Source organism: Leuresthes tenuis, unplaced genomic scaffold (assembly GCF_036924035.1).
Source record: "Leuresthes tenuis unplaced genomic scaffold, fLeuTen1.0.hap1 SCAF_17, whole genome shotgun sequence".
Taxonomy (NCBI): Eukaryota; Metazoa; Chordata; class Actinopteri; order Atheriniformes; family Atherinopsidae; genus Leuresthes; species Leuresthes tenuis.
The window spans coordinates 13537581-13552726 of NW_027325371.1; the positions used below are offsets into that span (position 1 = coordinate 13537581).

The following is a 15146-nucleotide window of genomic DNA, read 5'->3' on the forward strand; positions in this document are numbered from 1 at the left end:
AACTTTTTTTTTTTCTTTCTCACACATTCCTACCAATCATGCTAAAAGGGTCGAGTGCATGGGTGTTCTGGTTTTTTGGGAAAGGGGTGGAAGAGATGGGACGAGGAAAGAATGGATGGAAATGTGGATGGACAAGTTGTCATGACGACAGGGTTGCGCTGAGTGTGTGTTGGCTGATGAAGTCTCTCTTTGCCTGCTTGTCCAATCAGATGGCTGAGCAGCGCACGCAGCACGAGCAGGAGAGGACGCGGCTACTGCAGCAGCACAGCGGCGAAAAGGACAGCCTGGTCCAGGAGCACCAGCGGGAGGTGAGCAGCCTGGAGAGGCAGGCCAGGGCCGCCCTTCAACAGCACCAGCAGCACACCCAGGACTGGAGGAAGCGCGATGCCCAGGTAGGGGGTCTTCACTGATCCAGGTTCGCATACACACACGCACGCACGCGCTGACCCGCCGCTCTCCTGTGGACAACCATTTTGTGTTTTGCCCATTGACGTTGTCCTGGGGCTTCAAAAGCACAGCAGGTCGAGACACTTTTTTACTCGGAGCAAGACAGATATTGACGTCGGGTGGGAGTCATTTCAATGGAGATGGAATTGTTTTCAGTGTGACAACACAAAAAGATTTTTAGATATCGCCGCTCGAATGAAAAGACATTTTACCAAAACAAATCATGCACGCGAAAAACAAGCACGGAAAAATCCCCAGTTCCAACTTTTCATGTTATTCTAACGTCTTTGAAATAATTCTTTATCACAGCAAGACTTCGGGATAAAAGACCTAAGAAAAAGAAAGTGTTGGTAGGCACCCGAAGCGGAAGGTAGCAGCTCTGTCAATTAGCAAGCTTTTATTCCAGTTGAAATTGCGTTTTGTTTTCCGCTGTACAGTTTTGTACACTCACTAAAGCGTCCCATACTTCCACTTAAGTGTGTCTTCCGTGGCATTGTTCTCTCACCACAGGAAGCTATCTCTCTGCTGGTTTCTCTCGCCCACAATGAGCACATTTGGGTCTGCGTTAATCGATATCCAAGACGCTGTGAGACTATTCTGTCACCTTTTAGCCAAGCAGCAGGTCTTCAACTTAAACCCCTGCGCTCGGTCTTCGCCGCTCTCCACCCTAGGCAACATTGGAGCTCTGTGGGAAACCATTTGACACACCAGCCCCCCCCACCCTCTCTCAACTGGGGATGTGTTTGTCTTCAGTCTTCCTGTTAAAATGGAAAATCGTCAGCATGCAGAATTTTGTTTATTGACCGTTTGCTGGGGACGGGGATCCAGGCATGATGTCTTTCTGGACAAACTGCCCTCACACCTAGTGAGGGCACAGATGCTTCCAGAACGGAGCGAATGGCAAAGAAATGATACTTGGCGTATGATATTTTGTGTTCATATCGTCTAGAAGCAGTACAATGAGATAGTGAGAGTGTTAAAAAGATGAGGAAAATATCACATTCCACCATTAAGAAGAATTCTCAAATATAAAAGGCTCTTTTATTGCAAAAAGAGACTCATCCATTTGTCACATTGTAGAAATGTGTTTAGCTCAACATTTTGTTTATGTTAAACAATAATTCTGTATACTTCTGTGTTAGTGGGTTCTCTTTTTAAGTATTTCAAAATTTTTGAGTTACATTTCCTGTAGTGTTCCCTGGTCGCACTCGTTTTTTGGGGAGTGTCTTTCCAAGCGAACAGCGCACCAGTTGGTGTGTGTGTGTGTGTGTGATTTCTGCAGGTGTCGTCACCACGGGACGTTTTAGCTAACGGCACGCTGCCCTGCTCATTTTTAAAACTATCAGAATCTGTGGAAGTGACGGAAAACAGGCTCCGCCAGCCTTCGTTTCATATGCTCAGTTCCTGTTTGCTCGTGCAGCGTTTTGAATGGCAATCCGATGCCTGCCTGACATCAGAGGTTAAAGCGACGGAAATCAGCGTTTTCACCCAGGCCTCGAAAAGATGAAGTTTTTTTGGGTCGATAAGACGGTTCCACGGTTGTGACACACCAGCAGCCGATTGTGTTTTATAGCCCCTGAGAATGTTTGACGGCGTCACGTTGCTTTGCATGCAGCCTCTTAGTTAAAGCTGCTGTGAAAGTTGGCAAAATAAAAAAAAAAGATTTCCAAAAAGAAAACATTTCAGTTCAGAGCGCTGTTTTTGGTCCTAACTCTCATGCGTCTGAGAGTCCAGTCAAACAAAACTCCGCCGCCACATAGGTCAGATGGACAATGACGTTATCAAGTGGCGTGTCAGTGGCAGACAAGCTAGCGACATCACCTGCTGTGACAACTGAGCCCGGGCCTAATTTTCTTTTCTTTTCTTTTTTTCTTTTTTTGCTGCTTTCCTCCTCCTCACTTTTTCTCCATCGTCTTTAAAGCGGAGGAAGGACAGTTGCAGCTAGAAAGTTGGCAGGGAAAGGGAACAGCTAATGTCAGTCACACACTCCCAAGATGAGTAATACCCACTCATCCCCTTGATGTGGTGAGACACTAACAAATAGCATTCCTGGCTCCTGGCTTGTGTTTGAGAAAGAGAGCCAATGAGTCGTAGCTGTGACTGCAGGGAAGAGGGGAAAAAAATTAAATAAAAAGTACTCACACAGGGACACATTGTCCTCATCCCACCACAGTGTGTCATTTACAGAAACTCTGGCTTCAACCGTGGCTTCCCTGCACTCCAACGCAGTCTAAAGGTTATAGCACCCATCTGTTGTCGACTTGGGGCTTATGCATCATTTAGTGCCCATCATCATTCATATGTTAATAAATCTTTCTCTTTCATTAGTTGTTTGTAACTTGAATGAGAATTAGAATTAGAAGCGTTTAGGTTGTTGGCCTTCCACCAATTCAGGGGATTAACTCCCAATTCTGAAGAGAGAGCGGGGACCTGAACCTCGCTACATCTCTTAAAATAATCTGCTTTTTTTTACCAAAACATCCCCCAGAGGATGAAGACGTTTTGTAGACCATGCACGACTATTCAATTTACATCTTTTCTATCATTCCTGGAAACCATTTTTCAGAGCTTACATACATATATACGCATCCGTGTATATGATGTATGAGTTTAAACCTTGTTTTTCCAAACGTCCATATTTTTTATTCTACGTCAAACCCATCATTCAAGCCCCACACCACCAGCTCCTCCTCAAAACTCGCTTTATGGGTATTATTTTCCTGAGTAATTATTTCTTTTCTGAAGCAAAAGTACACACCATCTCCTTCAAACAGCATGGGAGAGAGCGAGAGCCTCATGAGGTCTTTCTCCCAAGCCGTGGTGGGCTACATAATGATGATGTCAATTTTTCAAAGCTTCTCAGTCCCAAGTACGTGATTAAAATGAGTCGAACGAAAAGGGCGAAGACGGACTAAGCAGAAGCTGAAATAAAGAGAACGACCTGGGCCGTGTCATCTTGTCATTTGCTTAATGAATAAGTGTCCCACAGAACTCGTGTTTCTGATCAGGTCGCTCGAAAGGGAAGATATTAGTGTTTGCCTCTAAAATGTTACTGTGTAACATTCTCTTTAGTCTTTAGATTATTTCATAACATTTTGTTTTACAGTTGAAATGAGCAGATCTCATCACGACTGAAGTCATCAGTGAACACTGATTCTCTGTGATGTGTTACAACATACCCCCCCCCCCCCCCCCCCCCCCCCCCCCCCATCCCCATCCCCTCAAACTACAAAATTATTTAGTATGTGCATACATCACATCTTGGATATCAGCCAGCTGCATATTTATCTGGCTGACATTTTCTTTGCTTGGATGAGTCAAATGTCATGCATTAATACATATGCATCCTGTAACACTAATACATTATGTATCTGTCAAGGCATAAGTTGTCAGATAAATGTTTGCAGTTTTAGCCTATTACACTACCAACACAATGTAAATGGACTTTACCTGTAAGATACGTTCACACTGTGCTTTTAAGAGTGACCTCCGGGACACATTCGCTTGCAGATATTTCAGACAAGAAAATCAGAATGAACATGAACTTGAATCTAACCATTTACGGATAAAGTGAAAAAACATTGTGTGTTTTCTAATTGCTTTTGTCGAGGTCGGCAGCAATTCAACGTCTTTCTTGTGGAATGATGCAGTGCGGCTAAGTGAGGAGCTCTTGTGGAGTCCGTGCCTCTGCATCTCCTACTTCACAGGTCCGAGCTGAGCAGCCCCAAAAGACCAGCAGCATATTTAAGATTGTAATGTTTCTGGCTCATAGCTGTCAGTATTACTGGAGGATTTTACTCTAATTACGACAGCTCAATGTTTTTGTCGAACGGCTTCCGGCGTCACAGTAAAACTATTGCATGATTGCATGAACAAATTTCATGATTCTCATGCCAAGTTTTAAAATACCAATTGTTTTGAAGTAGACGCTGAAAACCAGTATTGAATAGTGATCTTTGAAACCTGTAGAGTTATTCAAATAAGTTATTTCTCGCGCTGTTACTCGCAGTCTTTCAGAAAATCTGATCTAAACAGTGTCGTATGGCCCATCTTTTTCTTGAGTTTTTGACTTTCTCTTTTGATTGACTACTTTTACTCATCTTAGCCAAATCAGTTTGACCCTAACCTGCTTGTCTTCAGTCTTGTATTATTGCTTCTAGCCGCTTCGTTACAAATCTCCTCATTTAAACATGGCACACAATGTTTAAAGTGGCTCTGATAGCCTCCTTCTAATGAAAACACGCCCTTAAAGTTTCTGCTGTATCATTACTAATGCCTCTGTTGTGGAAGAGTTTATTCCAACTCATTTCAAGGCTCTTTTGGAATAGGAATCAACATCAGTTTAACAGAGGATTATGCATTAAACACTCTTGAGGGTCACTTGCCCTTTATGGCACAGGCTGAGCAGGGAAACTGTTGATGTTGAGAGATAATGAAGCAGAATATAGAGGATTGCATGTGTTGTTTTTTTTGTTGTAGTTTTTTTTAAACCACACTTTCTCTCTGAATATGCTAAATGACGTACGTGTGTGACGTCTACACCACATGTGGCTGTTTTTCTGTGCATGCGCGTGTGCACACAAGGGACTGAGTCTGTGTGTGTGTGTGTCAGTGTAGAAGAGAGTATAACTCAGAGCCACAGCATCTGCCTGTTTTTGTGACACTCTTTTGAAGTCTTTTGATTCTCCCTCGTGCCCCCTAAAAAAAGACTTCAGACACTTGCTGTCTTGTTGCTTTAACATGGTGTTGTCCTGGGATGCCCAGGCTTTTGGCGCGGGGGAGGGGACACCAGCCGAAGCACAAAATTGCAAAGCAAAGTGAGAAAATAACCAAAGAAGATAATGAAGATTTGCAATAACTGGGGAATAAGTGCAATACAGGTAAGGAAATGTGAAACACGGCACTGTATCTTAGAGCCACCAACCTGTCGGTATGATATTTTTTTTCTTCTTTGTTTGTAATTAGAAGAAAATGATCATGTTAGTACAACTGCTTCCAGTGTCATACAGCTAACTGCAGCAGATACACGTTGAAGACCCGTGTTTTGTTTTTTTCTTTTTCTTTTTTTTTTGGGGGGGGGGGGGGAGCAAAATTTTAAAATGTGCCACAAGAAATGCTCCCCTTCCTCATTTCCCTCTCAAACAGCCGTCATCATCTCAGCTATGTCATGCAGTTTTGACAGATCTTCTCCTCTGACATCTCCCAAACTCAGGAGCTGCAGCCTCACTGCGTGTGTCAGACCAGTCTATTTCTGGGCTTTGAGAGGCCGTGGGGTTGTACTTATTAACATTCCTACGATGTAATGTTGACTCTCACTGGCAGCATTATTAGAGGGCTCCTCAGAGCAAAGTCGAGGCTGAGCAGCTCAGAGAGAAGGTGAAGAGAGGGGTCAGGCCATGAACGAGGCCCCCACCCACATCCACCCTGAGCACAACAGAAACATGGCCGTGTTTTGGTGAAAGCGGACCACATGTGCACACAGAGATAAACCGTAGAGGCAGTCCTCCACACTCAGATACTGTATCTAATTATCTGTCTATCAGCCCAGCTCTCTCCCTCAAATTCGTATTCTTTCAGTTAACACAAGAAAGGCATTCAGACTTGACACACACTTGACAAAACCTATGCTTTGGAAGAAAATCTCTAATAGTCATCCACCTAAATCCACTGTATTTTTTTCTTTGTCGGTGTCCAGGCGATTTCAGATTTGGAGGCCCAGGTGTCAAGTCTACGCGAGGAACTCCAGCAGACCCACGTCCAGCATAAACTGCACCTGGCTGAGATGGCGTCGCTCCAGGAGGACGAAAGGCAGAGAGCACTTCTGGACAAGGAGGCGTCCCTGGTCCGGCTCCGCTCCGACGCGGAACGAATCCGCTGCGACCTCCAGAGAGCTCACCAGCAGGAGAAGGATGCCGCACATGAGAAGGTGAATGTATGGGGCGAGGAAAAAGATTACATCTAGTCAGCTTTGAATAGGATGCTTTTAGCATGCTAAATCGCTCTCTGTTCCCCGTGTGAATGATAGAGTCAAGGGAATGCCCATCGGCAACAGCTTTCACAGTGGTGTTGCTCACTCGTGCACCTATACGCATCCAGGAAGACTTTTGCTTCCCTTTTACACCTCCAGTGTAAATTGACCCTTTATGTTGATAATATCTGTGTTCATATTTCCTGATGTCTCATCCATTCGCCCTTGCATGAAGTCTGGTGCCTTGTTGTAACAGTTTTACCAATGGAAGATTTAGCACTGCAGTGCCTTGCTAAAGTATTCAGCACTACCTACTTTGAAGGTCCAAAAGCATATCTGTGAGCTGAATAGTTAAAATACAGGAAAATGAGCGTGCATAAGTATTCATACCTCTCCCAGGTCAGTACTTTTGCAACCATTACAGATGGAAGTCTCTTAGGGTACGTCTCTATACGTTTGGCCCATCAAGCTGTCAGTTTATAGATACTGCAGCAGATTCTCGGTGGGATTGAGGTCTGGGTTTTGACGAGGCCGTTCCAACATATTTAAACGCTCCTCCTAAACCACCTGAGTATGGTTCAGGGAGGTGAACCTCCATCCCTGTCACAATTCTGTGAAAGACTGAAATGTGTTTTCCTTTAGAGTTTGCCTGTATTTAGCACCATCCATCATTCTGTCAATTCAGACCGCTCTCCCAGGCTTGCCAATAACAAAATATCCCAACAGCATGATGCTGCCACACTTGACTGTGGGGAGGGTGTTCGCGGGAGGATGAGAGGTGTTTTTTTCTGATTGGATCAGACTACCTTTAGTCACATGTTTGGACAGTGTCCCAGGTTGTGCACTGAAGGAGTTTTTTTTTTAAAAAGAATTCATATAGCCTCTCCAGAACTTTGTCCTTGAGCTGTTTTCAGAACTCTTTGCTCATCATTGCGGCCTCTGTTTCAGACTTTCACAACAGGTGTATATTTACTGAGATCGTGTGACACATAGATTCCACACAGATGGACTTTATTGAACTAATCATGTAGCTTCTGAAAGCGATTGGCAGCACCAGATCCTAAATTTGGACTTCAAAGCAAAGGAAGTGGGCACGTTATTGAACATTTTCTTTATTTAGATGTTGCCAATTTGCCCTACCTTCTGTTTGTCCAATACATGAGATACCAGAAGTGCGTTCATTTTTTATTCTAGCTTCTAAGGTACCCAAATAAAAAAAAAAATTTGTCCGTAATTTGGTGAGGGCGATATTGTAAATGCACGCACATTTGTTTTATTAATAGTAGTTTTACAAACATAGACGTTTTTATGTGATAAGCTGAAGGGTTTTGCATTCAGACTCGTAAGATGTCTTTTACAAACTGTCCCAGAAATACGTGTGAAGTATAGTCATTTTCTTACACCTCTGCACAAATGGGCTTCGTTTTTGCAACCGAAGGAGTCGCCCCCTCCTGGCTGACAGGCAGAATGCAGGGTTACAGGCACTTGGGTATGGGCTTCATTTCTCAGACTAAAAATGCAACCCTCTTCTTCTTTTTTTAATTTTTTTTATACGGTTTGTGGTTGAGAAAGATTCTTTGTGTCATGTACGGACAACAGCGTGCGTAAATAGACTTTCTAGAAGTTTTGCAGAGAGCATAAAGCTGAAGCAAAACCTTTGCCTATGCCTCCGTACCCACACACGCTGAAAAACACTCGGCTTCGGTCTTCTCTGAACATCAGAGAAACCATCGCCAAAAAAAACTAAGGGGCTTTTTGCAGCTTCTCAGCAGAGCCGTTATCCAGTTTTGTGTTTTGCTAACTTGGCAAACCAGGGAATAATTCAATTACATCTAAAGAGGTTTATAATTTTTCCATTTTCCTCTTCTTTCTTGCTCTCCTGCTTTCTTTCGGCGTCCCGGTCGCTCCTCTCACCATCTTAGAAACTGGACCCACTGTTGCGAAATCACCCATAATCTCGTGCTGGTCTAGCAGGAAGCTGACCTAAGGTGGTGTTGATCAGAACCTAATCCCTCGGCAGGGCCCATCAAAGAGAGCCTTTTTCATTAGACACCATCCCACACCAGCTGCACAGCATTAGCCCCGGAATGCAGGGACCTCCAAAGCGCCCAGGCAGCCATTTTGGCTCCATATGGCGCACAGAACTAGCGGTACTGAAGCGAGGGAGATCCAAGGGAAAAGGGTTTACTTATTACAGGGTAATCCTCATTTGAAGAAATCCTGGTTTTTACTATCGGTGCCGTTTCCCCCTCTGGGTGTGCGAAATCTGTTTTGTCGCAAACAGTTGCTTTATCTTTTCGGCTAACTTTAACTCCTTTTTCTCTCTTGCATCTTCTCTGTATGCAAGAAAAATGTGCCCACATTTGCCGGGCAATCTGGAGTGGACTCAAAGCGGTTGAGGCCGAATGTTGAACACACACTGATAACGATATCTGCAATGTGCTGCTTTCACTTTTTACGAGAGACATTAATGATTTCTACACTCACCGAAGGTTGAATGTCTTACTCCCCCCACCCCACCCTTTTTTCTTTTCTTTTTTTTTTTTACTTTTTAATTTCTCCCCAAGTTTGACATTGGATGAGGAGGGAGGGAAAACTTCATCGTTGTGTTCCATCTTTTCTCCACACATGAAGTCAGCCGGGCCTTAGATCCATATTGACTCGTTCACCCTGTTTTCCGAGTTGAAAAATTCTCATTCTTCAGATGCCGACAGAAATGCTGTCCTCTGCAGTCCGCTGTGCTCTTGGAAGCAGAGGCCATCCGGCTTTTCCCTTTTTTTTTTCCTTTTTTTTTTTTGAAAATGTCTCTTAGATTCCAGTGAAAAGGGCCAGAAAAATCCATTAAATCCATGAATGGATTCTCATCAAAGACGTGTACGTTCAAGGGGAGAGACAGAGAATGAGAGAAGGGGGTGGTTTGGATGTTTTGGTGGGTGTTTTGGAGTAACAGTCAAAGCTTTTGGAATAAAATAATGAGAAGCAGAAAATCAGAGGAAATGAGATCAGACTGTGAGATAGTCCCAAACATTTGATCTACTCCAAAAAGCAAGAAGAGAAGAAAAAGTGATGGATGCAGACTGAGGAAAAGGTGTGTGGGTGTGTGTTAGTCTGAATACTATTGAAGTTTATCTTTGTTAGTGTCTCTTTCTGTGTGTGTGTGTGTGTTCATGGGTGAGAATGAGCACACACACACACACTCAGTCCTCTCAATCTCCATTCTGCAATGAGGGGGCTGTGAGGCTGCCTCTGTGCCTGATAAAGAAGCTTCATCTCTGGGCTGCAGTGAGCAAGAAACCTGCCTCTCACCCACACCACCTCTTTATCTAACTTTCCTTTTCTGCTCCACACCTCCACCCTCCATCTGCTTCTGTGGCTTTCCCCATATCCTCACCTCTGCTTTAAAGCTGTGGCAAAGCTCAGAGCATCAAGCGTTCTGGAAAGAGTTGACTTTAACCAGAAACCTTGGCTAGGCAGTTTGGAAGCACTGTTTCTTATCACACATAGAAATGAAAAAAGAGTGGAAATATATACATCTATATAGGTATAGATAGATAGATGTATATGAAGCAGCTTCCTTCATATATATATACATTGTATGAAGGAAGCTGCTTTTTATGCACACTTCCTAATGCACTTCTTAAAACAGGTTATATTTGCAAATAATGACCTAACTGAGCTCAAAGTTCTGTTGGTGGGAAAACTCCTTGATCTTTTCATCTCACACAAAAGTATCCTACTTGCTAAAGACGTGAGATAATGCAAGACAAAAGATCAAGAGGCTTCAGGTCTGATAGGAAATGAATAATGTCTGGCATTCTTATTTGCTTTTCGTCTAGAGAGCATCGCTCTTTGAATTGCTCGAAGAGATTAGTCGTACAAATTTTTTTTTGTGAGATATGTTTGTCTGGAGCTGTGCGTTCGTGTCTGACTTTGTGTGCCTGCAAAACAGTGGGAGCACATACTTTTGTGTTCTTGTTGCACAAATCTTATGGATTTTTCAGTGGCTGGTGCTCATGGCAGCCTGTATGTACATAGAAACAGCATATTTGCAAAATTCACACAGGGACAGGTCACTGTAATGGCGAAGCTCACGTTTTCCGATGATTCCTCAGGCGAGTAGTGAAAAGGAAATATGGGGTGCGCATACATATTTGTATTGCTTTCGTGTGCATGCCCACTTTTACTTTAGATCAAAGGAACGGGGCATTTCATCAAAAAATAACATAGTGTGACAACATTACCAGGAGGCAATATGTCAGCCAATGAGAATGTAGCTTTTTTTTTGCTTCCAGTAGCCAATCCATGTTCCCTGTTCCCTCTGGTTATGTCCCATGTCCCTTAATAAAAAGCCACAACAGAGCTTCTTCTGGCACAAGCACACACTGGTTGACTCTTAAGAAGTAGAGGTGCAAAGTCCTTAAACATGCAACTAGTCCCTTCTTTTCTAGCACTGGTAGAATATAAGAGGATGATATAAGAGACTTTCTGCAGACATTGTATCAGATGAGGTCCTGGAGCTGCAACTAGAGCTTTTTTTTGTTTTGTGTGCAAGAGGCTTCAGTTCTATGATGTAACTGGTCAAATGTATATTTGAATAAGATCATCTCTGTCTTCTGTTCACTATATTCCGCATCGAAAAACATCTTCCTTTGCATATTAGCTCAACAGACATGGATGGAAGATCTTACACTTTGTCATGATACATCTAAAGTCCCTCAAAAAGAGGGTAAATGGGGGTTTTCAATTGTAAAACAGCTGAAGAAGAGGATTCCAACAGCCATTTGGTTCCTCAGCTCTGGTATAAACATCATTTATGTTGTTTGGCCCAAGAAAACAGTCTGTATAGTACTTATGTTTGCTGTGCTATGCACAAAACTAACCAGGCAGTCCTTTCATGTGGCCTGAGGCGCATCTGCGTCTACATGATTTTCCATGTGTGGACACATGCATCCTTGACCTTCCTCAAATGTGGTTTGACGGATTGGATCATAATCTGCCCTCAATGTGTTGCATTCTTATCCGTATTTAAAAGCTGTGCTCTTGTCCGCCATCGGACCACCCAAGATGGTTTCACTGCAAAATATGCAGCCAGCTGATTTTCAAATCTCAATCTTAAATACAGTGCCCAGCCCTTGTCGATTTCTGCTTGACTCATTAAAACGCTTGCGTGGATTTTTCTGTAAAGAGGTTGCCTAATTACTGCCTCTTTTTGTGGACATGTGGTTGTCCTTTTTTTCCACCGATTCGTGGCAAATGTCCTCAAACAGAGAGGGTGTGAATGACATACTCTCAGTGCTCCAGTTGTGTTTAAGATCCAGGATTGAGACTAAACTTTAACTGCAACCAGTAAACCATCAACATACAGAAATGTATTGATGCACATGTTGGATTTTGACTTGTTATGACTCGTCCCGTTTATCCCTCTCGCGGTCATAAATAACAAAGAATGGCACCAAAGAACTTTATACGACATACCGAGGGGTGTGTGTTGGGGTTAATTCAGTGTATCGGCTTTTGCCGTTTGATTAATCGCATAAAAATCGCTAATCATATTCATTTATGTACCACTGTCTCAGCGACGAAATCTCATGATTACTGTCTGTCATTTGGTGTTTGAGTGAATTGTTGTTCCTTTTTGTAGGTCATCAGTCAAAGACTTTGTCTCCTCCTCACCTCCATGTGCTCTTGTCAGCTGCCTCCTTTAACTTCCTGCGAGTGGTTTTAAAAGTCCAAACCAGCCAAGAAAGGTTTTCCCACTTGAAGAGATCTGACCCGTAATTCAGGTTTTGTCCGGACCAGTGATCGCTTATTTGTTCCGGGCAAAGGTTTGACGCCTTAAATCGGGGTTTTGGATACAGCAGAAAAGTAGTTCCAGTGTGAAAGCATCCATAAAATTCAATATGACTTTTTTTTTTTTTGTCCAGTCTTTTTCTTCAAATTTCCCTAAAGTATTTCAGTTTTTTTTCCTTAACTTGATTGAACACTTAAGAAACCGTAAGCTATTTCCAGCTGTATCTTGACCACGGTATCGCAGAGTTTATGGTGCAGTTCTGGCGCGGTTCCACCGAGGAAATAAACACGCCCATGACTCCACTGAAACTGCAGAATTTTATTCTTGTGGGAACTCTAATAGCTTTGGAAATGCCCTAACAATTTCCTTCAACTGAAGACAAATTCCGTGAAGCACGCTTAAGTCCCGCAGCTAATAAGAGAGTAAAACCTTAAGTGTCGTACTTAGGAGAAAAATGAAGATGTTTGCCTTGAAACTTCTACTGATAGTTTTCTTACTCTGTCTACGTGGCCTTAGTGGGGTGAAATGTCTTTGTAGTTTTATGTCAAGATGCAGAGGGTCTTTCTGGTCCATTCACATTTTTATTTCCAGCGATCCATTAACGCCAGCTTTGACCTGACCCACTGAGACATTCGCTTCTTCCTCCAGAAGATGGTGGTACGAGGTTGTTGTCATTGTTGTCGTCATAGCTGGAGTCTTTTTCTTTCTTTCTTTTTTTTTTCTCCTCTTTTGCCTCCTGTCACAGCTGACTTTTTTAATTTGGTCGTCTGCCATTTGGAGATACACCAAATCATATTATTCCTTCGGTCATGGATTAGGCGAAGAGGAGAAAAACACTAGCTGGGGGATGATCAAAGAGGGCCCACGTTCACCTCACACTGACAAGACTAACTGCCAGACAATGAGATGAGGAAGGCAAAGCGAGGAATCTGATTTTAAGGAAGAAGGAGGTAAACTTTAGGGCTTTCAGATTATTGGATCTATGTGTCGGAATGTGAATTTGTCTGTTGCTGAGCCTCTGCTCACTGCTTTTGTCTATAAATCCATGTTGTGTATTTGTGTCCATGTGCGCATGCTCAGACCTTGTGCGAGCCTCTTCGTCTTCTCAGCACACCATAGGGCCCAGCGGCAGATACAGAGAGAGTGAGTCACCCAGCAGATGAAAGAGTCAAAGTAAAGGCTCTGCCGTCCCCAAAAAAAACATCACACAGCTCCCTTGCTCATTTTTTGAAGTCATCCAAGAGGAGGGAGGGAAGTGACACACTTTCTCAATCGCATTAAGACACGGCGTCAGGCAGTTCCCATCTTGTTGCACGCTATAGATTACACTTTGGTTTGAAGTGGAGTTTTAACTGGGACACGACGATTTTGGGCTGTTTTTTGGGTTGAGTTCCGAATTCATCTCGAAATCATGTGAACATCAGGAGCATTACTGATCAAAGCAGGGATGGAGACGTAAATGGATAGGCAGGGAAGTCTGCTTCGATAAAAGATGAAATTTCATCACGGTTAAGTCGAGCTTCAATGACTATTTGGATCAAAATGCTACATATCTTTCAGCAAAACCGTTGCCCTTGCAGCTTAGCAGAACAAAAAAAAGCATGACTGAGACACTTCTTCTGTGGTTTTAATGTCTGCACACCTGCACACAAGTTAAAACAATGTCTGATTCAGCAGCTCATCCAGTAAGCATTCAAAGCCTGAAGCAAACTCTCTGTCCTGACCTTATGATTAGAGGTTAGATGTTGAGCCCTTTCAAGCTGATGGTAATGGATGTAATTGGTTTTCTGATATCAAGAACTGGCTGTGTATAATGACTGAACGTTTGGTATGTTGTGTGTGGCTGCGCATTTGATGTATGTTTATCCGTGTACGCCTGCTTATGTGTGTGTGCCCATGATGCATTATTTCTGTCCTGGGTGTGATGCAGCACTGACACTGAGCAGCAGGGATGAAGAGAAACACTTCTGACAGGCATTGATGGCAAACTGTGAAATGGAAATAAAGCCTCTTGTCATTACAGCACCGACTCTCTCTCGCACCCTTTTGCATACGCGCGCGAGACAGCAATGATTACAGACAAACGAGCAAATAACATCTCCCAGCTCTCCCTCGCTAGCAGATTGAGCTCATATTGTTACGAGAGACATGTGTGGTGAACAGAGGATCGTTTTCAGCGCTTACAAATACTCGCGCAACTGAACTGAAGGCTTTGTGGAGCAGTGGTAAAAAAAAAAAAAGCTTTTCTTTTAAATCTGGATTTTTCTTTTTCTGTTTTGTTTTGTTTTGTTTTCAAGAACTGAACCCCACAAATCAGCTCCCCAGTGTGCAATGTAGTGCTTGTATGCGGGGTGGAACTAACAGCAGCCATTAAAAGGGTGTTTTGCAACACATCACCGCCTTGAAAATGTCCCTGTCTTTATCCTAATCACCTGTCAGTTAGCAGTCACGTGGTCTGCATGCCTGCATCAGTAGATGCCGTTTAGTTTTCGAGCTTTTGCCAAAGTTCAGCTTCTGTTACGACACAGAAAACCATAATTGCTTTTCAGCAATATGAGAGGATTGGAAGCCTATCGGAAAGAAAATACCACATGGAAGGAATGTCCTTTCCAACACCAAAAGATTTTGAAGATACTTCTTTTTATTTCTACCCATGGGGACAAATGGAATCATTTCAACCCATTAGGCGTTAACATTTGTTTGCATATTATTTCTTGCAGACGGTATTTTCTTTCCTGGGTTCCTTCCTCTTTCAGCAACAATACCACAGTGTTTCTCCGACTGCACGCCTTGAACCAACCTGATTTCCAGACAGCCGTAGATCAAAGTCCCGCTTTCTGTTTGCCCATTATCTGCGTTTGAATAAGTGTGACTTTATACGTGTGAGAGAAAGTTGTCACTCCACTCTCTGCCACTCCTGTCAGGCTTTATTTCTGTTTT

The 15146-nt window shown here is 43.2% G+C and overlaps 1 protein-coding gene across 5 annotated transcripts in view; it reads left to right on the forward strand.

Annotated features, from left to right (window-relative positions):
- Positions 1-15146, forward strand: part of LOC140273680 (axin-2-like) — a 118303-nt gene that overhangs the window by 47209 nt on the left and 55948 nt on the right. For all 5 annotated transcript variants that reach the window (XR_011908049.1, XR_011908048.1, XM_072369319.1 and 2 more), the window contains 2 exons: positions 210-392; positions 6143-6373. Coding sequence is in view for 3 of the 5 variants with exons in the window: in XM_072369319.1 (XP_072225420.1) it covers positions 210-392; positions 6143-6373 (414 nt within the window). In the remaining 2 variants the exon portion in view is untranslated. The remainder of the gene's footprint in view (positions 1-209; positions 393-6142; positions 6374-15146) is intronic.